Source organism: Drosophila pseudoobscura, chromosome X (genome assembly GCF_009870125.1).
Source record: "Drosophila pseudoobscura strain MV-25-SWS-2005 chromosome X, UCI_Dpse_MV25, whole genome shotgun sequence".
In the NCBI taxonomy this organism is placed as follows: Eukaryota; Metazoa; Arthropoda; class Insecta; order Diptera; family Drosophilidae; genus Drosophila; species Drosophila pseudoobscura.
Window position 1 is genome coordinate 28,187,193 of NC_046683.1, and position 22,320 is coordinate 28,209,512.

Here is a 22,320-nt window from a genome sequence, read left to right on the forward strand (position 1 = left end):
GCGAACAGCCTTTAAGGAAAAAACTATATCGTTCGACTCTCCTCAAATTAAATGTAGACTCGGGCTGATCGAAAATTATTGTGAAAAGTTGATGGATATACAGGCAGACGTGGATTGTTTAAATCCCAACAACGATCTACGAGCATCGGTCGAGGATATGTGTGTTACCACAAAGGCTCTGTACATGTCTGCACTTAAAGAACCCGAACCTCAGCGAATACAGAAGAGGGATAGGAGTAGCCAGCGTCATTCATCACATCTGCCTAAAATGAATCTCCCCAAGGTTAGTGGAAAACATGCTGAATTTAAAAACTTTATAAGCCTTTTCGAGAGTTTGGTGCATAACGACCCAATATTATCAAATGTGGAAAAATTCAACCACTTACTGTCGTGTCTCGTTGACGATGCATTGGGAACAGTGAAGGCATTTCAGATCTCTGCAGAAAATTATGAGAAGGCTCTTGATAGTTTGAAGGAGGTTTACGACAAAAAATATTTGATCTTTTCTGATACTGTTTCGCAGTTGTTTGACATTCCCAACACAACAAAAGCTTCTGCTTCATGCCTTAGGTCCCTCATTGACACGGTGTCAGCCATATATCCTTCTCTGCAGTCGTTAGGAAGTGAAAAAGACATAAATAGCGCGATGCTAATTCACATAGCGCTGTCTAAAGTAGATCCCACAACGAAGTCTCGGTTCGAAGAGCAACTGGATTACGATAAACTACCGTCTTGGTCCGAGTGCGCAGCCCAGCTGAATCGGCGCTATCAGCATCTAGCTGCCGAAGAGTCAACACGGAATTAGGGTAAAACTAAACAAGAGACAAGTAAAGGACCCACTAAATCGTCATTTTCGGCATAGCGTCATATCTCCGACGACATATCTCCGCCCAGTACATTTTGCCGGCGGAATTATGTCGCTTTTTTTCTGGCGGACTTATGTCGTTTGAAAGCGTCATATCTCCGCTCGGAGATATGACGTTTTGAAACGACATATCTCCGCCGTGTTACAAACGACATATCTCCGCGCGGAGATATGACGTTTTGAAACGACATATCTCCGCCGTGTCACAAACGACATATCTCCGCGCGGAGCTATGACGCTTAGAAGCGACATATCTCCGCGCAGCGATTTTGAGCAAATTATGCCGATACACCATCAAAAAATACAAAAAAAAACAAAAAAAAGAAAACAAAAGGAACAAATAAATTTGCAGTGGCTACACAGCGCCCAACGACATGTTCTGACTGATTTTCTGTCCCTCTCGCACATACTCTTTATCTTTAGCTGGTTACCTAACTGTAAATGCACCGTAAAAAATATTGTCTTAATTGAGCAAATATAGCTACTGCATAATTTATGAACAGCGTTTTTATTAGGAAGTTAATTTCATTAAACAAAAATTGTTAAAGAATGCCGTGTTGTATTTAATGTAATATAAACGTATTATTTAATATGTAATATGTAGATAATTTATTGTTTTTAAACATGTGCATAGAATATAATGTTATAGAATATTTTTTTCTGTGCAATAGGCAAAGCGTGCGAGGCGCGCGCCAAAAATATGCCGCATTATTCTGCTGCATTCATTCCGATTCGGTTGCTCAGACAGTAAGAATGGACTACGAAAATATTAAATTTGAATTCAGAGAAGGAAGCCGAGCGGGCTGCTCGTTAATGTTGTTTTCATTATTCGAGCAACAAATTTATGTAAAAAACAAACAATTAAAACTAGGCGAAACCACATATGTGTGCCGAGTTAAATTCTGTAAAGCCAGAGTTTATTTAAGTTCAGACAAATCTAGAGTTTACTCAAATCCTGAATATGTTGTGCATAGCCATGGCCCTCAGAGTGATGAAATGAAAAAAATCAGTGCTCTTAGTGAAATAAAACTGAAGTGCGAAAATAATAGCAATTTCGACACCAAAAAAGTATTCAATGATGTTCTTGCTGAGTAAGTTAATATATTAATTGAAATTTTAATAATACATACTGCCTTGCTACATATGTTTGTACAGTGGCTCACAGCTTAAATGAACCAAAGCACGTTAAAAATTTAAAATTTTCATAACTTCTAAACCATCAAACTTACCAATGAAAATCAAATGACAAACAAAACGAACTTCTTATATTTTTTAACATTTTTCTAAGACGTTTTAAATAATAAATAACAAAAATACTGCCTTTTTCCACCCCACAGCTTATTTTGTTCAAAGAGAAGGTGTTTTCTAGTGCGCATTTTGTTTTTTTCCTTTTTGCGGGGTAACGGAGAAGAATATCGAACTCTTTTTTTTGGTTGGTAAGATAAGTAAAATCTTAACAGAATTGTATTAAAATTTTTGTTATAGGACTGCTCAATTGATTTTTACAGGGGTTTGAAGTTTGAAAAGTGCTCTGGTTCATTTAAGCTGTGAGGCACTATATGTACATATATACTTCAGCGGTCGGCACGCACACATTACATTGCGTTTGTGTGCGTTGACAGAAGTCAAACTAAAACAAAAAGTATTATTGTGTTGCTGCCGACCACTGTTACAAACGCGTTGTGCCGGGTCGCAGTTTGACATGATCGTTCATGTTCTATTACGTGATCCGGTGTTTCTTGCTTTAAGTCCGTTTGCGAGACTTTGGTCGTCGCTCGGTTTTTGACCGGTAAATGCTAGTTTCGAAGTCCGTCTGCGAGCATTGGCCGTGCCGTCCCCTGATGTACATACATATGTACATATGTAGGTGTACATGTATGTATGTGCATGCGAGCAGACAAGAAATGCACACAGACTGATGTATTATTTTTCTATTCAATTAATTAGGAAAACAAGAGGTGAAGCGGAGATTGAAATAAATTATGACTCTGTCAAACGCACTTTGCAAAGAAAAAGACAGCCTTTCTTGCCAAAGTCTCCATCTTCTGCAGAGAATGTTCTGGAAGCTTTTCAAGACGAAAATATTATGAACCGTTTTGGAATAACCAAGGGAAATACTGCAAATCAGTTCTATAAAAAAGTGTACGCATCGAGCTCGTTTGCTTATTGCATATTTTCATCAGACAAGGTAATCACCTTGATGCAAGCCAACATTCCGGAGCATAATAGGCATTATTTAATTGATGTAAGTTGAATAAATTTTAAGTTCGTTCAAAATAATATGTTAGCTTAATTATTTTTGTTCTCAGGATCGCTCAAAAAAAATAATGGACGCAATGGATCTTTTTGAAAGAGGTGAAATTGATATACAGGGATTTCTGACATGCACTGTTTCCTTAGCTGACCGCTTTTCAAAGCAGGACTTCTTTGAAGGTGTGGACAATGAAAGCAATTTAACTGGAATGTCTTCTGATATGAAATCTTCCACATCGTCACTTTCATCGAATGCTTCTCATTCAAGTCAGTCATCTGATAAGTCATTGGTTCAAATAAATCCATGCAATGTGTGCCTATGTAACCCAAAGTCTGTGTTGTTGCGCCCGTGCAATCACGTAAACATTTGTGGTACATGTTGGGATCAAATTGTGGCCCACAACCAAGCAAAAAACGACTTGGAAGAAAATGAAAATATAAAGCCAAAATGTCCAAGTTGCAACCAAGAAGTCGAAGAGGCCATACGCAATGTTTTTATTTATAATTAACTTGTGTAAGTTAAGAACGAAAAAATTTAAGAAAACTGCTATTATGATTTCTGTGTATTTGGACTATTGCACATTTTTTAATTTCAATAAAATTATGTTATAAAAGGAAATGCTGTCAAAAAAATATAAGTGTATTTTACATTCGAAATTAGTTAATTATTTTCTGGCGGACTTAAGTCGTTTCGGAACGACATATCTCCGCCGTGTCACAAACGACATATCTCCGCGCGGAGATATGACGTTTTGAAACGACATATCTCCGCCGTTCCACAAACGACATATCTCCGCGCGGAGTTATGACGTTTTGAGACGACATATCTCCGCGCGGAGGTATGTCGCTTTAAAACGACATAATTTCGCGCGGAGATATGTCGTTTGTGGATCGGCGGAGATATGTCGTCGGAGATATGTCGCTACCCCGTCATTTTCATGTGCAAAGACGGATAGGTGAGCTGATTCGAAATGTAGCTGTTGCCACGCGGGGATACCATAAGCAATTGTCAATCGTTTAGTGCTCTTCCTGTTCTTCAACGTTTCGATATCACCAAGCAACTCCGACTGTGCATAAATTGTTTGAAGCCAGGTCATACAGTGACGAGGTGCAAGACAGCAAAATGTCGAGTGTGCTCTAAGCCCCATAACACTCTGCTTCATCGATGCGGGGTTGAGCCACAGCAAAATGGGCCTAGTTCTGTGCCAGTAGAACATTCGTCTTCGTCTGAGCCGCAGAAACCTTTTTTGAGTTAATGTGTGTAGGCCAATTAAAGGCAAGTTCCGAACATCCAACAATCCAGAAAACATTGTTGGGATGGATTGAATCAGGAAAATATAAGTCATCAGCACAGGATGCTGTATGCAATATCGCTGTTGGTAGCGATCATTGTTCTCTCGACTCTCTGGTGGAGCGCTTTTGGGAATTGGAACAGGTCCCAGAGAAGTCGAAGGCTGTATATACAGCTGAACAATTGGCTTGCGAACAAAACTTTAAGCAGACTTCACGCAGGCTGGAATCGGGTCGTTTTGAAGTGGGGCTGCCATTTAAAATAAATCCCAACGTGTTGGGTTTCTCGTTCGAGACGACAAAACGCCGCTTTCTATCCCTAGAACGCAGACTTGCACGAGATCTGTATTTGCATGATCTGTATATGGAGTTTATGAAAGAGTATCTCATCCTTGGCCACATGTCATTGCTTCCAGGCACTCCTCCAGGACGCCATTACTACATTCCACATCAATGTGTCCTGAGACCTGATAGTAAAACCACCAAGCTACGCGTCGTTTTCGATGCATCGAGCAAAACATCGACTTCAATCTCATTAAATGAGACTTTGATGGTGGGTGCAACTATTCAGAGGGAGCTTTACGCAACTCTTGCCCGATTTCGATTAAATCGTTTTGCGCTCACAGCTGACATCTCCAAAATGTATAGGCAAGTTCAGGTCGCCGAAGAAGACCGAAATTTCCAATTGATTCTGTGGAGGGATAAGGCTAATGTGGATGTTCAAACGTATCGCCTGAATACGGTTACTTATGGGACAGCCTCAGCTCCATTTCTGGCCATCCGCTGTCTCGTTGAATTGGCAGACGTTTATGCTGAGTCGCATCCTATTGCATCACAAGTCATAAAAAGTGACTTTTACGTCGATGATATGCTTACTGGAGCAATCAGTCTGGAAGATTTAGAACGTATTCGGCTGGAAGTGTGTGAGGTCTTAGAATACGGGGTTTTAAGTTGGCCAAGTGGGCGTCAAATCATCCCCAGCTGCTGTCCGATAGTGGCCAGGAGAAATCGCTGCAGTTTGATCCTTCGTCGTCTGTTAAAACGCTCGGAATTAGATGGAATTCGCAAAATGATTTGTTCCATTATCATTTAGATGACTCATTTGATTCATTGACCCCTACTAAGCGAAACATTTTGTCAGTTGCGTCCCGATTGTTCGACCCATTAGGGTTATTACGTCCCTTAATAACGAGGGCAAAAATATTGCTGCAGCAATTGTGGCGGCAAAAGTTGGATTGGGACGAGTCGGTTCCCATGAGTTTGCACACGAGTTGGAACCACTTCAAGCAAAATTTGTTTGAATTAGACAAGATAACCATACCTCGCTACATTGGCCTTCCCACGCATAAAAGCGTCACGGATTCGCAGACGCATCAGGTGAAGCGTACGGATGCTGCATTTACATCCGTACCAGTGATGGTAAAAATGTCGTGTCTAAGCTTCTTACCGCAAAGTCTCGAGTAGCTCCTCTCAAAACGAAATCGATTCCAAGACTCGAATTGTGCGCAGCACTCCTGTTATCCACTTTATGGGCTCAAGTAAAACCGCTCCTGGACAAGTTCATGATCGAAAGTGTGAACTTTTGGTCGGACTCCCAAGTCACCTTGTACTGGCTGGAAAGGGATCCAGCCACGCTCGCAACGTTTGTGGCCAATAGGGTTGCTGAAATCCAGGAATCGTCAAGCGGTGTGACTTGGCGGCACGTTCCTACTGAGCAAAACCCAGCCGATTTGGAGTCACGTGGCACAGACGTAGACGGTGTAACGTGCTCATTGTGGACTGATGGTCCCCAATTTCTGCTCAGGAATTCTGAGGAGTGGCCATGTCTACATCAGGTTGAGTTGTCCCCAGAAATGGAACGGTCGGAAAACAAGAAGTGTCTGGCAACACATTCAGTGGCAAAGTGTCAGGCCAATGATTTCATCGAGTTGATTGAAAGATGCTCTTCTTTTCAGAAACTGCTTCGGATTATGGCATATGTAAACCGGTTCCTACAAGGAAGCAAGCGTAGTCGAGAGGTCGTTCTGTCAGCCAAAGAACTTAAGGTCTCATTTCTAAGGCTGGTAGGAGTAGTCCAAAGACACGAGTTGGGACCAGAATTCCACAAGCTAGCGAGGTCGGAAATCCTGTCACCGCATCTTCAACGACTAAACCCGTTCATACATACGAGCGAACTCGACGAAGTAACGCTGCGACTGATTCGAGTGGGAGGAAGGTTGCTCAACGCAGAGATTCCGTATGACGCCAAATTTCCACTGCTGCTATCGCAAAAGTCGCAGTTCGTGACGCTTTATCTTCGCAATTTGCATCGGACTCACTACCATGCAGGCGCCAAAGTCATGGTTTCGTTGCTAAGGCAGCAGATATGGCTAATCAATGCTCGAGAAGCATGTACAAGGATCCTGAGAAATTGTGTGCACTGCTTCCGATACAAGCCAGTCCTACAGGGACAGATCATGGGAAACCTGCCAGCTGATAGAGTGCGAAGAGCTCGGCCCTTTTTGATTTGTGGGGTAGATTTCTGCGGCCCATTCTACGTGTCTCTCAAGATTCGCGGCAGGCCCCCTATTAAGACATATGTAGCCGTCTTCGTCTGCTTTGTATCAAAAGCTGTTCACCTGCAGCTTGTAGCAGATTTGTCCACTGATAGTTTTTTATCTGTCTTTAAAAGGTTCATCGGGAGAAGAGGCCTTCCGGAGAAGGTGTACAGCGACAACGCCACCAACTTCGTGGGCGCGAGCAAGGTGCTGAACGAGCTGCATCAAGCGTACCAGAGGGACCAGGACCGGCTCAAGGCGTACGCAGCGCGCCAAGGCGTCGAGTGGTGTTTTATACCACCGAGAGCACCACACTTCGGCGGATTGTGGGAGGCAGCCGTCAAATCAGCCAAGCAGAGGTTGGTACGCGGAGTGGACAACGCCAAGCTCACCGCGGACGAGCTGTGCACCCACCTGGTAGAGGTAGAGGCTCTTCTCAACTCCCGGCCAATCGCGTCCCCAGGCAACAATCCCAGCGATGGAGAAGCGCTAACGCCAGGGCACCTGCTGATCGGGCAGCCGCTTCTTTCGCTGCCGCCCGAATCAGATCACGACGACAGATGCAGCAGGGGAAGCTACGCGTACTTGAAGCGGTGGCGAATGCTGTCAGCACTCAAGCAGCAGTTTTGGTAGGGCTGGTCCAAGGACTACCTGGTCAGCCTGCAGAAGCGTCACCAGTGGGCTACCAAAGGGCCAGACTTGGACATTGGCTGTCTAGTGCTCGTCCACGAGGACAACACACCGCCACAGAAGTGGACCACAGGACGAGTGGTGGCCGCAATCAAGGGAGAAGATGGGAGAGTGCGCGTCGCCGAGGTGCGAACACCCGCGGGCGTAATTAAACGCCCCATACACAAATTGGCAAAACTGCCAATAGACGGTTGAAGAACCGCAGATCTTCAACGGGGCCTGAATGTTGCAGCAGACGATCTTAATTGCCCTATCTTAGCGTGTGCGATGTTGTGAGCAGAGCTTTTGCTCTCACACGCCGCGCTCTTGTACTGCTCTCTGCGCATTCAAGATCGGCTCGACGGTGGAGTCCGGGAGTTATTGCTATCTCTGGCTGCGACCAGTCTAATAAATGCTTTGAAGTCGAGCACTTGTTTTATTTAGTCATAAATTACCTGACAATTTAACGTAAAAACCGAACCTAGAGCCCGCTGGACCGGAGTCATCATAACGTTTGTTTTGGAAAAACTCTTCCGAATTTTCAATAGCATTAAGTTACAAATTGTTTAATCTAAGTAAAATCAATAAGCCTAAACCCGACTCTCACATAGAAACGTCTTTAAACGAAGACGGGGAATCCCCAGCGTGCACAGTTTTAGATGCACCTGAGCTATATCCAAGGATAATCGCCTGAGGACAGGCTTAAATCGAACGATGGGGAAGTGACATATCTATAGTCCATGCTCCGCATACCCTTATCTATGTCTGTTACCCTGCACCCACATACTATAAACAATCCAACACCCTCAGCATCGAATCTCATAAACAATCCCACGCTCGAAGTGGACCACTTGTAGCCGACAGCCGGCAATGTAAACAAACACCCTAAGCTAGGAGTCGAACATAAAACAATAGATGCCGCGTATCCAGCCGCACAAGAATCACGCCACCCTCCAAAGATCAATTACTAATCGAGCGGAAGCCTTTCATTAAAAGCCGCCTTTCCCACATATCGATCGAGTCACGTACTCCAGAAATAACCATAGATCGAATAGAAATAATTCAGGAAATAATGCCGCAAATAATACAGGATTATTTAATGAATTTAGAAATTCCCTAAACCGGTGCAGAGCACAGTATCCCACTAACTATCAAACCAATCAGACTCAGTGCACTGCACCGAATCAGCCGGTCAAACGATCAAGGGAAAGTCAAAGTGGACAAATGAAAATGGATGTACATTTTCAGCAGAGTGCCTCGGTAGACCATATATAGAAATAATAGTAAATAATAAAAAATTAAGAGGTATCGCGGACTCGGGATCGTCAATAAATATAATAAAGGAAAATTATACAGATTCTAAAGTTGATAGCGACAACCTCACTGTCTATACCATCAATGGACCCGTCCGTCTTGCTAAGAGCATTACACGTAATGCAACCAAAAATTGTCCAACAAAACAAAAGTTTTACATTCATAATTTTTCTGAAAATTATGATATACTCTTAGGCAGAGAATATTTGATGGCCAGCAAAGCCGTCATCGATTACCGAAACGAAACGGTAACGTTAGGAGAAAGGTCAATCATCCAAAGTGGAGAAGCAATTGCCGACGGCAAGACCGCACACAAAGGTGATAAGCCATCTTCAAAGGAAGATATAACTACACCTAAGTGCCTTGACCCATCTCCTGAAGGAGAGCAATACTTCGCTTCCAGCTAAGGTTGGAACATTTAAATGACGAAAAAAAAAAGAAATTAAAGAAAGTTCTCTACGAGTTTAAAGACGTGCAGTATAAAGAAGGTGACAATTTGACCTTCACTAGTACAATAAAGCACGAACTTAAAACCCATCACAAAGATCCTGTATATCGTCGACCATACAAATATGCTCAAATACACGATCGAGAAGTGAATCAACAAATAAAAGACATGATTAGACAGGGAATTATTCGTAAGTCGAATTCTCCCTAATGTGCACCCATTTCTATGATACCAAAGAAAATAGATGCTCCAGGAAAGCAATAATATCGAATGGTAGTAGATTATAGAAGTCTAAACTAGGTGACAATCAAGGATAAATTTCCTACACCCAGAATGGACGAAATACTAGACAAACTAGGTAGGTGCCAGTATTTCACGACAATCGATTTAGCTAAAGGATTCCATCAAATTTTTATGGAACCTAGCTCAATCCCAAAAACAGCTTTCTCTACTAAGCAAGGTCATTACGAGTTCACTCGTATGCCTTTTGGGCTAACCACTGCCCCCGCCACAAATCAAAGATGTATGAACAATCTGTTAGAAGATGTAATTTTCAAAGATTTCCTTGTGTATCTGGCCGACATCATTATCTATTCCACGTCATTGGAAGAATTTGTTGTCACTTCAAAGGGTCTTTGGAAAGTTAAGAGATGCAAACCTTAAACTTCAAATGGATAAGTGTGAATTCCTAAAGAAAGAAACGGAATTCCTAGGCCATGTAGTAACAACTAACGGCATAGTACCTAATTCCGCTATAATAAACTTCCCCATACCCAATACAACTACAAAAATAAAATCATTCATAGGTTTATGTGGATTTTATAGTAAATTCATTCCTAATTTCGCTAACATAGCAAAACCAATTACACTCAAATTAAAGACACGAGCTGTCATAGACCCAACCGAGTAAAAATACGCCGAGGCCTTCTAAAAGTTGAAAGTACTTATTACCTCAGACCCCATCCTCGCAATCCCAGATTTCGAAAAAATGTTCACGGTAGCAGCCGATGCAAGTAACATTGCATTAGGAGCGGTGTTGTCACAAGACCACAAACCAATTTGCTACGCAAGTAGAACCTTGAATGAACACGAAATCAATTATTCAGCAATAGAAAAGGAATTACTAGCTATAGTTTAGGCAACTAAGTATTTCAGATCATACCTGTTTGGTAGAACGTTCGAGATATTAAGTGATCATACACTCTTGGTTTGGTTGAATAACCTCAAGGAACCAAATATGAAGCTACAACGATGAAAGATCAAATTAAATGAATTTGACTTCAAAAATAAAATATTTACCAGGAAAGGAGAACATGTAGCCGATGCGCTATCAAGAGTAAAGGTTAACGAAAACCTACTTGGGGAAACCATTAATAGTGATTGTGCAACGTTCCAAAGCACGCAAGAAGATAATACTAATTATATTTCACTTACAGAGCGACCAATCAATTACTATAATAGGCAAATAGAACTGATTAGAGGTAATGAGGATAAGGTAGAAACATCCCACTATTTCCACAAGATACTGATAAAAATCACATATACTGAAATGACAGAGTCATTAGCAAAAGATATAATAAAGGAATATGTGTGTACCAAAAAGAGTGCATTATATTTCCATAGTGAAATAGACTTCCCACTGTTCCAAAGGGCATTCCTAAAAATAATCAGTCCCAATCACTTGATGTGAAAATGTGAAAATCGAAATCACTACCAGTAAAAACGGAGTTTCTGATGAAGAACGGCTACATAAAACGATCAATGACAAATTAAAAATTATTTCAAGGGAGGATAACATAGAGAACAAGCTCACAAAATTCCAGTTAATTCTATACACTTATAATCATAAATCGGTTCATAATACTACAAAAAGATCCCCAGCTGATATCTTCCTGTACGCCGGACTACCAGATTATAACACCCAACTGAATAAGATTAGGAAGATCAATCATTTGAATAACGATAGAATCGACTTTGAAGTAGACACACGCTACAAAAATGCACCCCTAGTTAAAAAATAACAACCAATCCGATCAAAAGAATAGGGGAAATTCGGCAGGTAGACTATAAAACCAAATTCAAAAGAAAGAAAAAGTCTAATAAAAGTAAATATGATAATTGTAGAGTACCCGAAGAGAGTACTGGGAATCTGGAGCTACAACATGATTAAGATTATAATCTTACTAATGTTCACCGTCCTACAGTCTACCGGACAGAATATAGAGATAGATCCCATCAACTCAAGGAATGGATATCTCATATTTAAAACACATTCCATTAACATACCCATTAATTATGAATATCATTATTTAACAATTAATATAACAAAAACAGATGAAACATATCAGAGTTTACTACACCAGGCAACCCAATTTAATAACGTAATCCAAGTTCAATATTTAGTCGAGACATTGCAACGTGAATTCAACGGCATAAAAATAGCCAAAAGAAACCAAAGAGGCCTTATAAATGTAGTAGGCACAATTTATAAATATCTATTTGGAAAGTTAGATCAAGATGATAAAGTCGAACTAGAAGGGAAAATAGACAATCTGGCTAGCCACAGTGTTCAAGCTAGCAAATTAAACTTAACAATTAAAGCAGTAAATTCTGGCATAGAAGTTGTCAATAAATTAAACAAGGATAATGATAGGAAGGAAGGAAGCAATTCGAAATACTAATATTTAACCTTCAACATTTTACTGAGTACATAGAGGATATTGAATTATGCATGCAGCTGACAAGATTAGGGATTTTTAATCTAAAATTATTAAGGCAGGATTACCTGAAACACATCGATTCAGAAAAATTATTAAATATCAAAACATCTACCTGGTTGAAATCAGACACCAACGAAATACTAATAATTTCCAACATCTCAGGAGAGATCAGAAATATTCCTATACTTAAAATTGTCCCATATCCAGATGAAGACAATAGGAGTCGAACATAAAACAATATATTCCGCGTATCCATCCGCACTAGAATCACGCCACCCTCCAGAGATCAATTACTAATCGATTCTCAAGAACCACGCCATCCTAGCTCACCAATCAGAATTGGGCACAAAACCAAGGTGGCCATATTTCAGCCACCCCCAAGTAAAGCAACACCGATCATACGCAGCGGAAGCCTTTCATCAAAAGCCGCCTTTCCCACATATCGATCGAGTCACGTACTCCATCACCGAAGCCGCAGCCAACGCCTCCGAATCCCAATCCGAGCATCGTAATATAAATAGTCTACATCTAAGTAAGCAGTCAGTTCTGTTCAAGACAAACGTCAATCGCGACACCGTCGGAGAATTCACCCAAGTTAATTCCGTTTAAGACATCTGACCTTAGTCATCGTCGGGGAAACAAACTACTCATTGTACGCTAAGTTTAAGTGAATAAATAAATCTTTTTTAAAACTTAAACTTGAGTGTCGCATATTTTACTATATACATATGTATATAATAAATATAACACATTTAAACACTATTTATTTTCAATGTTTTCTGTTTTACTTTTGATTGTTTGAATTTCACTTCCTCTTATTACAAGAGAATCATAGGATTCGTTTGAAACAGGTTTCTTCCAAATGAGGATTACACAAAAAGAATAAGTGGATTTCAGGTAGAATAGAGGTTGTAACCTTTCCCTCATATTATTAGATTGACCCAGTAGTAATCGTTTGAAAAAGGTTTGTGACCAGGTACTGTGTTTGAGGCGATAAAAATGATGCCATTTAGAAAGGAAACCCTTAGTCCTATTTCAATAGTGAAAGTGGTTAGTTCGGTACAAAAAAAAAAATAAAACTTAAAATGGCATCAAAAGTTAAGTGCAACATGTGTGATAAGTCCGATGACTTTATAGAGTTTCAATCTCATTATGAGAGATGCTCTGACTCTCGTAATAATGTGGTGTGTGACCTTTGCTCTAGGTCCATCGACTTAATAGAGTTTGATAGTCATTATGAAACATGCTTGGGACCTAGGAATGCTTTTGAGATTCTTATGATCAAAGGATCTAAATCAAGGGATCTCCAAGATCCTTTAACGTCAGGTGCTTCCAAACGGCGTCGATTGGATACTCCGATGGAACTTAGGATTATTGACTGTTCAATTTGCGATGAAAGTTATCCTCCGTCTAGGGAAAGACGCCATATGATGTCGGACAAACATAAGAATGCAAGAGCAGCTCAACTAGAGGAAAATGAGAAAAATGGAAACGTCATTTAAATTTCAACGGAGTCGCGATTTCCTTTAAAATCATATCGTGTTCACTCAAATAAAAGTGAAAAGATTGATTTAAAAGAGTTTTTTCATGATTGTAAAAATGATATTATCAATTTATTGCGTCACTGTATGAGTGAGTACAGATCCATAAAATACAATTTAAAAGTATATGGATTATACGTTAAAAGCACTGATGATGAAAGCTTAACAGAAACAATGAAGCATTTCATTACTCCATACAAACCAATATATGAAAACGAGCTGATTGATGATCATATAAATGATACCATAGAAAATTTAATAACTCTCAGCAGTGAATTCCAGGAAAAGGATTCAGGTTGGGCAAGTAATGTGTTTCAAGTAATGTGTTTTAGCATCATTAGCCTATGGAAAACAACTTAAAACTATATATTAAACAGCAGCATTAAAAAAAATTTCCCGAGATAAGTTAACAATACCATCATCCTATCGGTGCGGAAACATACGGCAAGACATCATTTATTATGAAGGAGTAAGATTAAATTTTTCCGGAATTGAGTTTTCAATAACAAGCAATCAACAAGAATCAAGCGATTCAAATCAGCAAGTGAGGATTTTAGCATCAATGTTTTTGAAGTCGATGAGAATGGAAAAAACGTTGTGGGACCCCGAGGACTAAGAAAATTCGGACTCACCATATAAACTTGCTTGCAATTAATAGCGATAATATGCAAATGATGCATTATGCATATATAACGTGCATGAGAAAATTATGTTATTCACAACATAGTGAATCCCAGAATACTTACATAATAAATATTTTTGCGAGAACTGTTTGCAATTTTATAGTACAACAAATACTATTCATGACACTAAAGAGTGTGGAAAAGTTGCTGCTTTTTATCCCGAACCTAATACCAACGAGGGGGAACGTTGTGAGTTGCTGTATTTGTAGATGTAGATTTGCGGTCTAATCTACTTTTTTTTTTTTTTTTCTTGGACGTTGACATGCAATGACTGCATCTTTCAAGAGGCGATGCAGTTACTGCACCGTCAAGTGGCCCGTGTGACACCAGCAGAAGGCTGTTACGCGCGGATCCCAGGCAAAACGCAGCCCTCCTCCCGCCCAAGCGACCGAGGGGCGCTGCCGCATGACGCGCGGTGCGTAGCCGAACCAAACGCGAGCATGCAGAAAGATAGATATTAGACTAAAATTCGAGGAAAATTAGCACTAAACTTATTAAGAAATTAAGCATTCAATAAAATACAAACGCCACTACAATTACTAATTACTAATTAGTAGAAAGGTGTGTAAGGATTAGTAATTTAATAAGAGGAAGAGAATTAGTGGAGGATATAATATGGTAGAGGGAATTATCCGAGCATAAGACCCTGAACGGTTCATGTAAGAAATAATTCGATCTACAAAGTGGAAGGAAGAGCGGTATAAAATTTCTAGTCAGTCTAATAGGAATCGTGAAGTTTATGCGGCTCAACAGATCAGGGCTGTCTATGTCACCCCTGATCAAGTTGTGCACAAAAATCATACCAAGTATTTTCCTACGGTTAACTAAGCATGGGGAGATCTACTTATAGTAGTCTACTAGAGTAAGATGGGACTATCACACCCGCATCCCAGTTAAGGCCCCGCAGAGCAAAAGGTTAAACATTTTTCTGTATTGATTCTATACGGTCCTGGTGTACTTTGTACTGAGGGCACCATACACAGGAGCCGTATTCTAAGATCGGACGAAGAAGCGAGGTTTAGAGTGTCTTTGTTATATAGGGGTCGTCAAATTCCTTTGACCACCTCTTTATAAACCCAAGCACGCCCATGGCCTTATTTACCATGGTAGAAATGTGTTCGGAAAACTTTAACTTGGGATCTAACATAGCACCCAGATCATCCACCAGGGTAATTCTCTCAAGAGAAACGCCACATAGGATATAGGTAGCCAACAAGGGGCTAGAACGATGAAATGTCATAACTTTGCATTTCGAGACATTAAGGTGTAACAAGTTTGCACAGCACCATGACTGAATGTTATTGAGATCGGATTGCAAGCGAGAATGAAATGAAATTTCCTTATACTGGCCACAGAGTTTAACATCATCCCCATACATAAGTATTGGAGAGTATGTTAATACTGAAGGCAAGTCATTAATAAAGAGTGTGAAGAGTAAGGGGCCTAGATGGCTGCCCTGTGGTACTCCCGAAGAAACCTTTACTGGTAAAGAGAGGGAGTTTTTGAAGAGGACTCTTTGAGACCTAGAACAAAGATAGCTAGATCTCCATCTCAGGAGGTTGGGCGGAAACCCTAAAAGGTCAAGTTTATGTGCTAAAAGGGAATGGTTTACAGAGTCGAATGCTTTACTAAAGTCGGTGTAAATAACATCCGTCCTTGAAAGCCTTTAATAATGAAAGAGAAAAGAAACTCTAACAAGTTCGTGGTGGTTGATCGCCGCCTTATAAATCCATGCTGAGTTGGAGATATAAGTGACTTGCAGAGATGTTGCAAGTGCGGAGTTAAAACCTTCTCAAACAATTTGTGAATAGCGGATAACTTTGCTATACCTCTATAATTTTTTGCATCAGACTTGCTACCTTTTTTATGGAGAGGAATTATAAACGATTCCTTCCAGATTGGGGTGAAGCAAGAGGAATCAATGGACAGGGTGAATAGTTTAAGCAATGGTCCACACAGAGCCTCGGCCCAGTACCTGAGTACACAACCTGGAACCCCGTCTGGACCCGGTGAAAAAACCGGGACTGAAAATGCCGTTCGACCTCGGTAATCCGTATGGGTACGGTTGACCAGAGTAGCGTTCCTCAGAATAGGTGGTTTGGAAAAACTGGGCAAAAAGATCGGCAATTGCCTGATCATTATTTGCCGACGTATTACAAAATGATAGCGAGGATGGGTGTGCGGTTGGACTGAAAATGCCGTTCGACCTCGGTAATCCGTATGGGTACGGTTGACCAGAGTAGCGTTCCTCAGAATAGGTGGTTTGGAAAAACTGGGCAAAAAAATCGGCAATTGCCTGATCATTATTTGCCGACGTATTACAAAATGATAGCGAGGATGGGTGTGCGGACGTTCTACGCATACTGTTTACGAAGCAGTAAAACTGTTTAGGGTGCCGAGAAAAACGTATCCTGCAACGAGATAGGTAGTTCTTATAGCATTGAGCATTAAGAACTGAAAAGTTTTACCGAGCTATTACATAACGAGAGTGAGAAGTAGGAGAACCCACTTCTTGAAATTTTTTATAAAGTCTTGATTTTAAGTTTTTTAGACTGGATAACTCTTTGGTAAACCAAGGGGGTTTTCCAGATCTAATCGGACAAGAAAGCGGGACACAAGAATCAAAAAATGTGACAAGAGCATTGTAAAAAATGTTTGTGCCTTTTGTGACATCAGTGCACAAGTACAAAGCGGACCAATCAAAATCCCTAATGAGATTATTAAGCTTCGCAAACTCGGCTTTACGAAAGCAGCGGACACGTTCAGGTAGTCTACTCGACCGATCCAATACAGTTGGTCTATCTAGCGACACCTCAAAAGTAGGGTGGTAGGCGTCTTCAGGTATAGTGAGCGGAAGGGCTCGGGTTAACAACACTATGGTCGGATCCGATACAAAGCATAGATCATGTCGTGACATGGGCACTAGGATACTAGACTCGTTTACCGAAGACCAAACAGTTCCTGGCAAGTTGAAGTCACCAAGAACTATCATACGATCTTTATCAGATAGCGAGGAAGCAACAGCGGTTAAAGCGGACAAGTGCTGCTCATAAATTGAAATATCCGAAGAAGGTGGGATATACGAGCAAGTAATGAATATAGCGAAAGCGGGAAGAATCAGTTTTACACACAGGAATTGCAGTTCCTGTTGAACTTGGACTGTGAAGTGTTCTGACGTGAAGTAAGAGTCCACTGCAATTAGAACCCCTCCTGCACGTCGAGCCGAACGGTCCTTTCTAAAAGTTGTGTACCGACCTGCCAAAACCTCGGAACTAAGAATGTCCGGCTTTAACCAGGTTTCAGTAAACACAATAACATACCCGATAATCTGATAGATATGATCATTATCTGTGATTCTGCGTATTTAGTTTTCTCGTATCCTCAATATTGTGGATGCAACAGTTCTTCGTCCTTTGTGGGGGTGGGGCGAAATTTTGAGATATACGTTTTATAGTGAGATCTAACAGGAGTGCGGATACCAAATTTGGTTACTCTAGTCTTAATAGTCTCTGAGATTTCTGAATATCCCCAGATTTGCATCCTTTGAGGGGGCGGAAGGGGGTGTGGCGAAATTTTGAAACAAACTCGTCTTGGTCCGATATATTAGGAGTGTGTGTACCAAATTTGGTTGCTCTAGCTTTTATAGTCTCTGAAATCTAGGCGCTAATGTTTTACTCTAAGCAAAGCCGCCTATGCTACGTGTGTGTTAGAGAGAGACAGGGCGAGAAAAAATTAAATTGTTTTCTTGATGCTGGCTATAATAATAATACGATCCAATTCAGATTCTGCAGTCTAAAAGATATGGTCATTCTCAACGATTCTACGATTTGGTTTTATCGTATCTTAAAAATGTGGATGCCACAGATTTTCGTCCTTTGTGGGGGCGGAAGTGGGCGGGGCGAAGTTTTGAAATATTTTTGTAGCAGTGACATATCACAGATGTCTGGATCTAAAACATCGATGCTCTAGCTCTTATAGTCTTTGAGCACTAGGCGCTGAAGGGGACGGACAGACGGACGGACGGACAGACATACAGGGCTCAATCGACTCGGCTATTGATGCTGATCAAGAATATATATACTTTATGGGGTCGGAAGCGATTCTTTCTGGACGTTACACACATCCACTTTTACCACAAATCTAATATACCCCAATACTCATTTTGAGTATCGGGTATAAAAATGTATTCAAAAGTTCTTCTAAAAAACTATCTCCACCAGTAGTAATTTATGCTGACATCGAAGCAGTTTTGGAAAATTACCATATAAATCTTAGTGAACCATCAAAATTATCAACTACTATGGATCAGAGGCATACAGCATGTGCAGCATCATTTTATTTTGTACATAAATACAATGATCATCTAAATGAGATGTGGACATACGAAGGTAAATATTTTCAAAATCCAGCAAAGGCAATAAACTCATAAACATTATGATTTCGTTATTTCAGGACCGGATTGTATCCAAAAATTTTGTCAAGCACTTAGGATGAAAACCGATGGACTTTATGAGAAGTATTGGAAGTCCTAAGTAGTTATTATATAGGCACTTTGCTATGGGACAGTGTTAGGTACACAAAGGAGGAATATAAATTATAGAGAAAGTAGAAAGGTTCAAGGGCATCGAAACCGTTTTCAGGAAACACTTAAAAAATACCTCTAAACTATCACATTAGATTCATTACAAAGGGATGACCTACCTGTTTGAGGGTTGTTTGAATCGCAACACGGGACCAATCGTAAAAACAGGTTCATTGACAGTAAGAGGGAGGAGAGAGAATATAAATGAGCGAAGGATCGATTTGAGAGGATTTTACATGGTTGAGAAACAGGATTGAGATCGAAGTTAGTTCACATTATCGCCGATAGGTGGCGCCACCAAGTAGTAAGAATAAGGGACGGCCGTATATTTACTATAAGTAGCTTTAATTAATTTTTATGTCTTCCTATTATAATTTTATTCTTTGTGTGCTCCTATATATATCTCCATTAATTTGTGTTCTCTTACCATTCAACCCTCTATACGGACATCTATATACCCAGGTTTCCAACCTATGTTTTCTATAGGATGTAAATTTCAGAAACTTCACACATTTGTTTTCCCAATTCAATGTTTATAAAATATCCTATAAGTATTTATTTAACTTGGCTGGCGAAAATCCTCTAGCTGAACCCTCCACGAGGGTGCCGGCTGGGCAATGGACACTGCATTACCCCGGACAAGGGTAATGCACTGTCGCTTGCTCTGTCCGGGGTAATGCAGTGTCTAGCTAAGGCTATGGTCCGGCGTCTTCCCGATTCAAAGTCGGGGGAACCGAACCAGGGCCATGGCTAGAGGTGCCTGGCGGTCAGGCCTAAAACGCTAGGGGGTGGTCCCCCCGAAAAATATTAACCAGTATGGACCCTCGGGCCAAATATGGAGGCGAAGAAGGATGAAGCACGGGTTGGGATGTCAACCCAAACGTCGGTGGAAAGCGTGACTGCTACCACCGGCGGGCACGGGGAGGAGCAGTCCTCTCTGCGTGTCGCCAGCGGTCACACCTCAGACTTGGCGGGAGCAGGCCAGGTCAGTTGTAAAGCTACTGCCACAACAACAACAACAAAAACAACTCACTCCGTGCCCTGCAAGTTGAGCCGCACAGATGCCGTAGTCGATACAGACACGGATCTGGAGAGCGTGCTCTCTCTAAGCAGGACGGACGAAGAGAGCCTTCTCCGCTCGCCGGAACCAGGCACCAGCTCCCTGCGTAGGGAAGGGCCGAAGCGTTCCAAGGAGGGGATGAAGGCCAAGGCGCAATACAAAGCGGCCCTCAACATAAAAAGCCGGCTGCAAGGCAAAGCAGACATCTCCCAGGAGGAGAAGGTCAAGCTAGCCTGGGCCGAGCAGAGAGTAGAGGAGGGTCGGCTACACTATGCCCAGATGCCACAGATGAGGGCGTCGAATGGCGAATATGCCAATAAGGTGGAGGAGATGATGGCCACCAAGAGGCAACGCTCGACTGAGAGTGCCATTAAGGACACTCCAGCGAGCAAGCGGCAACGCGGGCCCAGGAGTGCAGCCCCTCCACCGAAAGCGGCCAAGAAGCCGAAAGCGAAGGTCAGCGAGGTGACCAAACGACACCTGATCGTGGCACTCATTGACCGCAGCGAAGAAAACGGCAAGATGTCAGCGGCACAGTGGAAGCTGGTGCACGCGCGTCTTGTCGACGCACTCTTTGCACAGATGGAGGAAGACCCCGCGGCCCCAATGCCCACGTTCGATGGTGCTGGGTGGCTAAATGGGGTTAAGATCCTGAAGTGCAATGATGACCCAACCCTAAGGTGGCTGACGCGTACGGTCTGCCAACTGGAGGCGATGTGGGAGGGGGCCAAGCTGGAGGTTGTGGACCGGGAGCTTATCCCATCCAAGCCTAAGGCGAAGGTACTCTTCCCCATCACGATCCAGGGGGACCGAGCGCTGAAGCTCCTTCAGCGGCAAAACGCGGACGTGCCAACGGCCGACTGGAGGATCCTACACATTGGTAGCCCACTACCCAACGAGGGGGGCCAGTGTGTGATCCTCCAAATAAACAAGGAAGCAGAGGATCTGCTATACCCCAAGTTCGGGAAGATGGCGTGGGGCATGGGTAGCGTCTACCTGCGCCTCAAAAAGCGCCACCCTGAGGACAAGGACGCGCATACCCTGCAGGCAGGCGAGGTGGAAAAGGACCTAGGTCTCGAGTCCATCGTGGAGGCCGCCCAGGGTCTTGCGCTTGAAGATGAAGAAGAGGAAGACGGTGACCTGACGCTGGTAGTCAACCCGTCAGGTGCAAGCGAGCCAGCCACCCATGCTGAGTGTGCTGCAGCTCAACTTGCATAAAAGCAAGGTAGCGTCGGCGGAGCTCCTCATCGCCATGGAGCAAGGGCTCGCCGACATAGCTCTAGTCCAGGAGCCCTGGATTGCGACAGGCAATTCAGTGGCCGGACTAAAGTCCTCAAATCATAACCTGTTCTACTCAACATCGGTAAGCAGGAGCAGAACCGTCGTACTCGTACGAAAGGGAATCCATGCTTACCTTATGTCTCATTACAGCACGGATGACCTGACGGTTGTGATGCTGGAAAGTGAGGAAAAGCGCCTTCTGGTGGCTTCCTGCTACATGGCTCACGACAGACCCGCACCACCCGACGAACTCAGGAGCCTGGTGACAGAAGCCGGCACCAAAAACTATCAACTCGTCATCGGAACGGACGCCAACGCCCACCATAATGTGTGGGGAAGCACCGACATCAATGACAGAGGTGAGTCACTCTTAGACTTTATACTAGCAACTAATCTATATATAGCAAACGTTGGGGAGGAGCACACCTTCGTAGGTCCGACCTCATCCAACGTGCTAGACCTAACACTTGCAATGGGAAACAGTACTACGGTATCTAGCTGGAGGGTCCTCGATAGACCATCCTTCTCAGACCATAAGTACATTCAGTTCAAGTGCGAATTCAAACACCTTTCGAAGACAACAGTCTATAGAAACCCCCGGAACACAAACTGGGCAAAGTTTAAAAAGACAGTTACTTCGAAGCTCGCGAATCCGGGCTCAGTGAAATCCGCGGAGGATATAGAGAAGTTCCTAAAGACCCTATCCAACGAGCTACTGAACGCCTACCATGCATCGTGCAAACCCTCGAGAACGAAGAGGAGGTCCAAGCCATTCTGGTGGAACCGAGATCTCTCTCTCCAAAGGAACAACCTCAAGGAATTCTTCAAGATCGCCAAACAAGCGAACGAGGAGATTGTCAATGAGGAATATAAAATCCTACTTAGGAGCTACAAGAAGGAAATACGTAAGGCACAAAGGAACTCGTGGAGAAACTTCTGCTCCAACATCGAGAAAGTGCCCGAAACCGCCAGGCTTCGGAAGCTGCTTTCAAAGCAGCCCACAGTACAGAGCCAACTAAAACTAGACAACGGACAGTGGACAGAGGGCAGCAAAGAAGCCCTAACAGCACTAATGGA

The 22,320-nt window shown here is 42.3% G+C and overlaps 1 protein-coding gene and 1 long non-coding RNA gene across 5 annotated transcripts; both read left to right on the forward strand.

The window, feature by feature from the left end:
- Positions 1 to 863: 863 nt before the first annotated feature.
- LOC117184897 (uncharacterized) lies at positions 864 to 3,737 on the forward strand. 4 transcript variants are annotated; one of them, XM_033384023.1, is made up of 3 exons: positions 864 to 1,956; positions 2,813 to 3,110; positions 3,175 to 3,737. In XM_033384023.1, exons 1-3 carry the CDS (start codon positions 1,490 to 1,492, stop codon positions 3,625 to 3,627), a joined length of 1,218 nt encoding a protein of 405 aa, XP_033239914.1. In that variant the 5' UTR covers positions 864 to 1,489; the 3' UTR covers positions 3,628 to 3,737. The 4 variants fall into 4 exon arrangements, 1 of the variants encoding a protein (XP_033239914.1); XR_004470363.1 differs by lacking the exon at positions 864 to 1,956 and adding an exon at positions 2,016 to 2,744; XR_004470364.1 differs by lacking the exon at positions 864 to 1,956 and adding an exon at positions 2,016 to 2,740.
- Positions 3,738 to 11,175: 7,438 nt separating this feature from the next.
- Positions 11,176 to 11,828, forward strand: LOC117184787 (uncharacterized). The gene is made up of 2 exons (XR_004470252.1): positions 11,176 to 11,435; positions 11,501 to 11,828. It is a non-coding gene; the product is annotated as an uncharacterized lncRNA (long non-coding RNA).
- Positions 11,829 to 22,320: the final 10,492 nt, after the last annotated feature.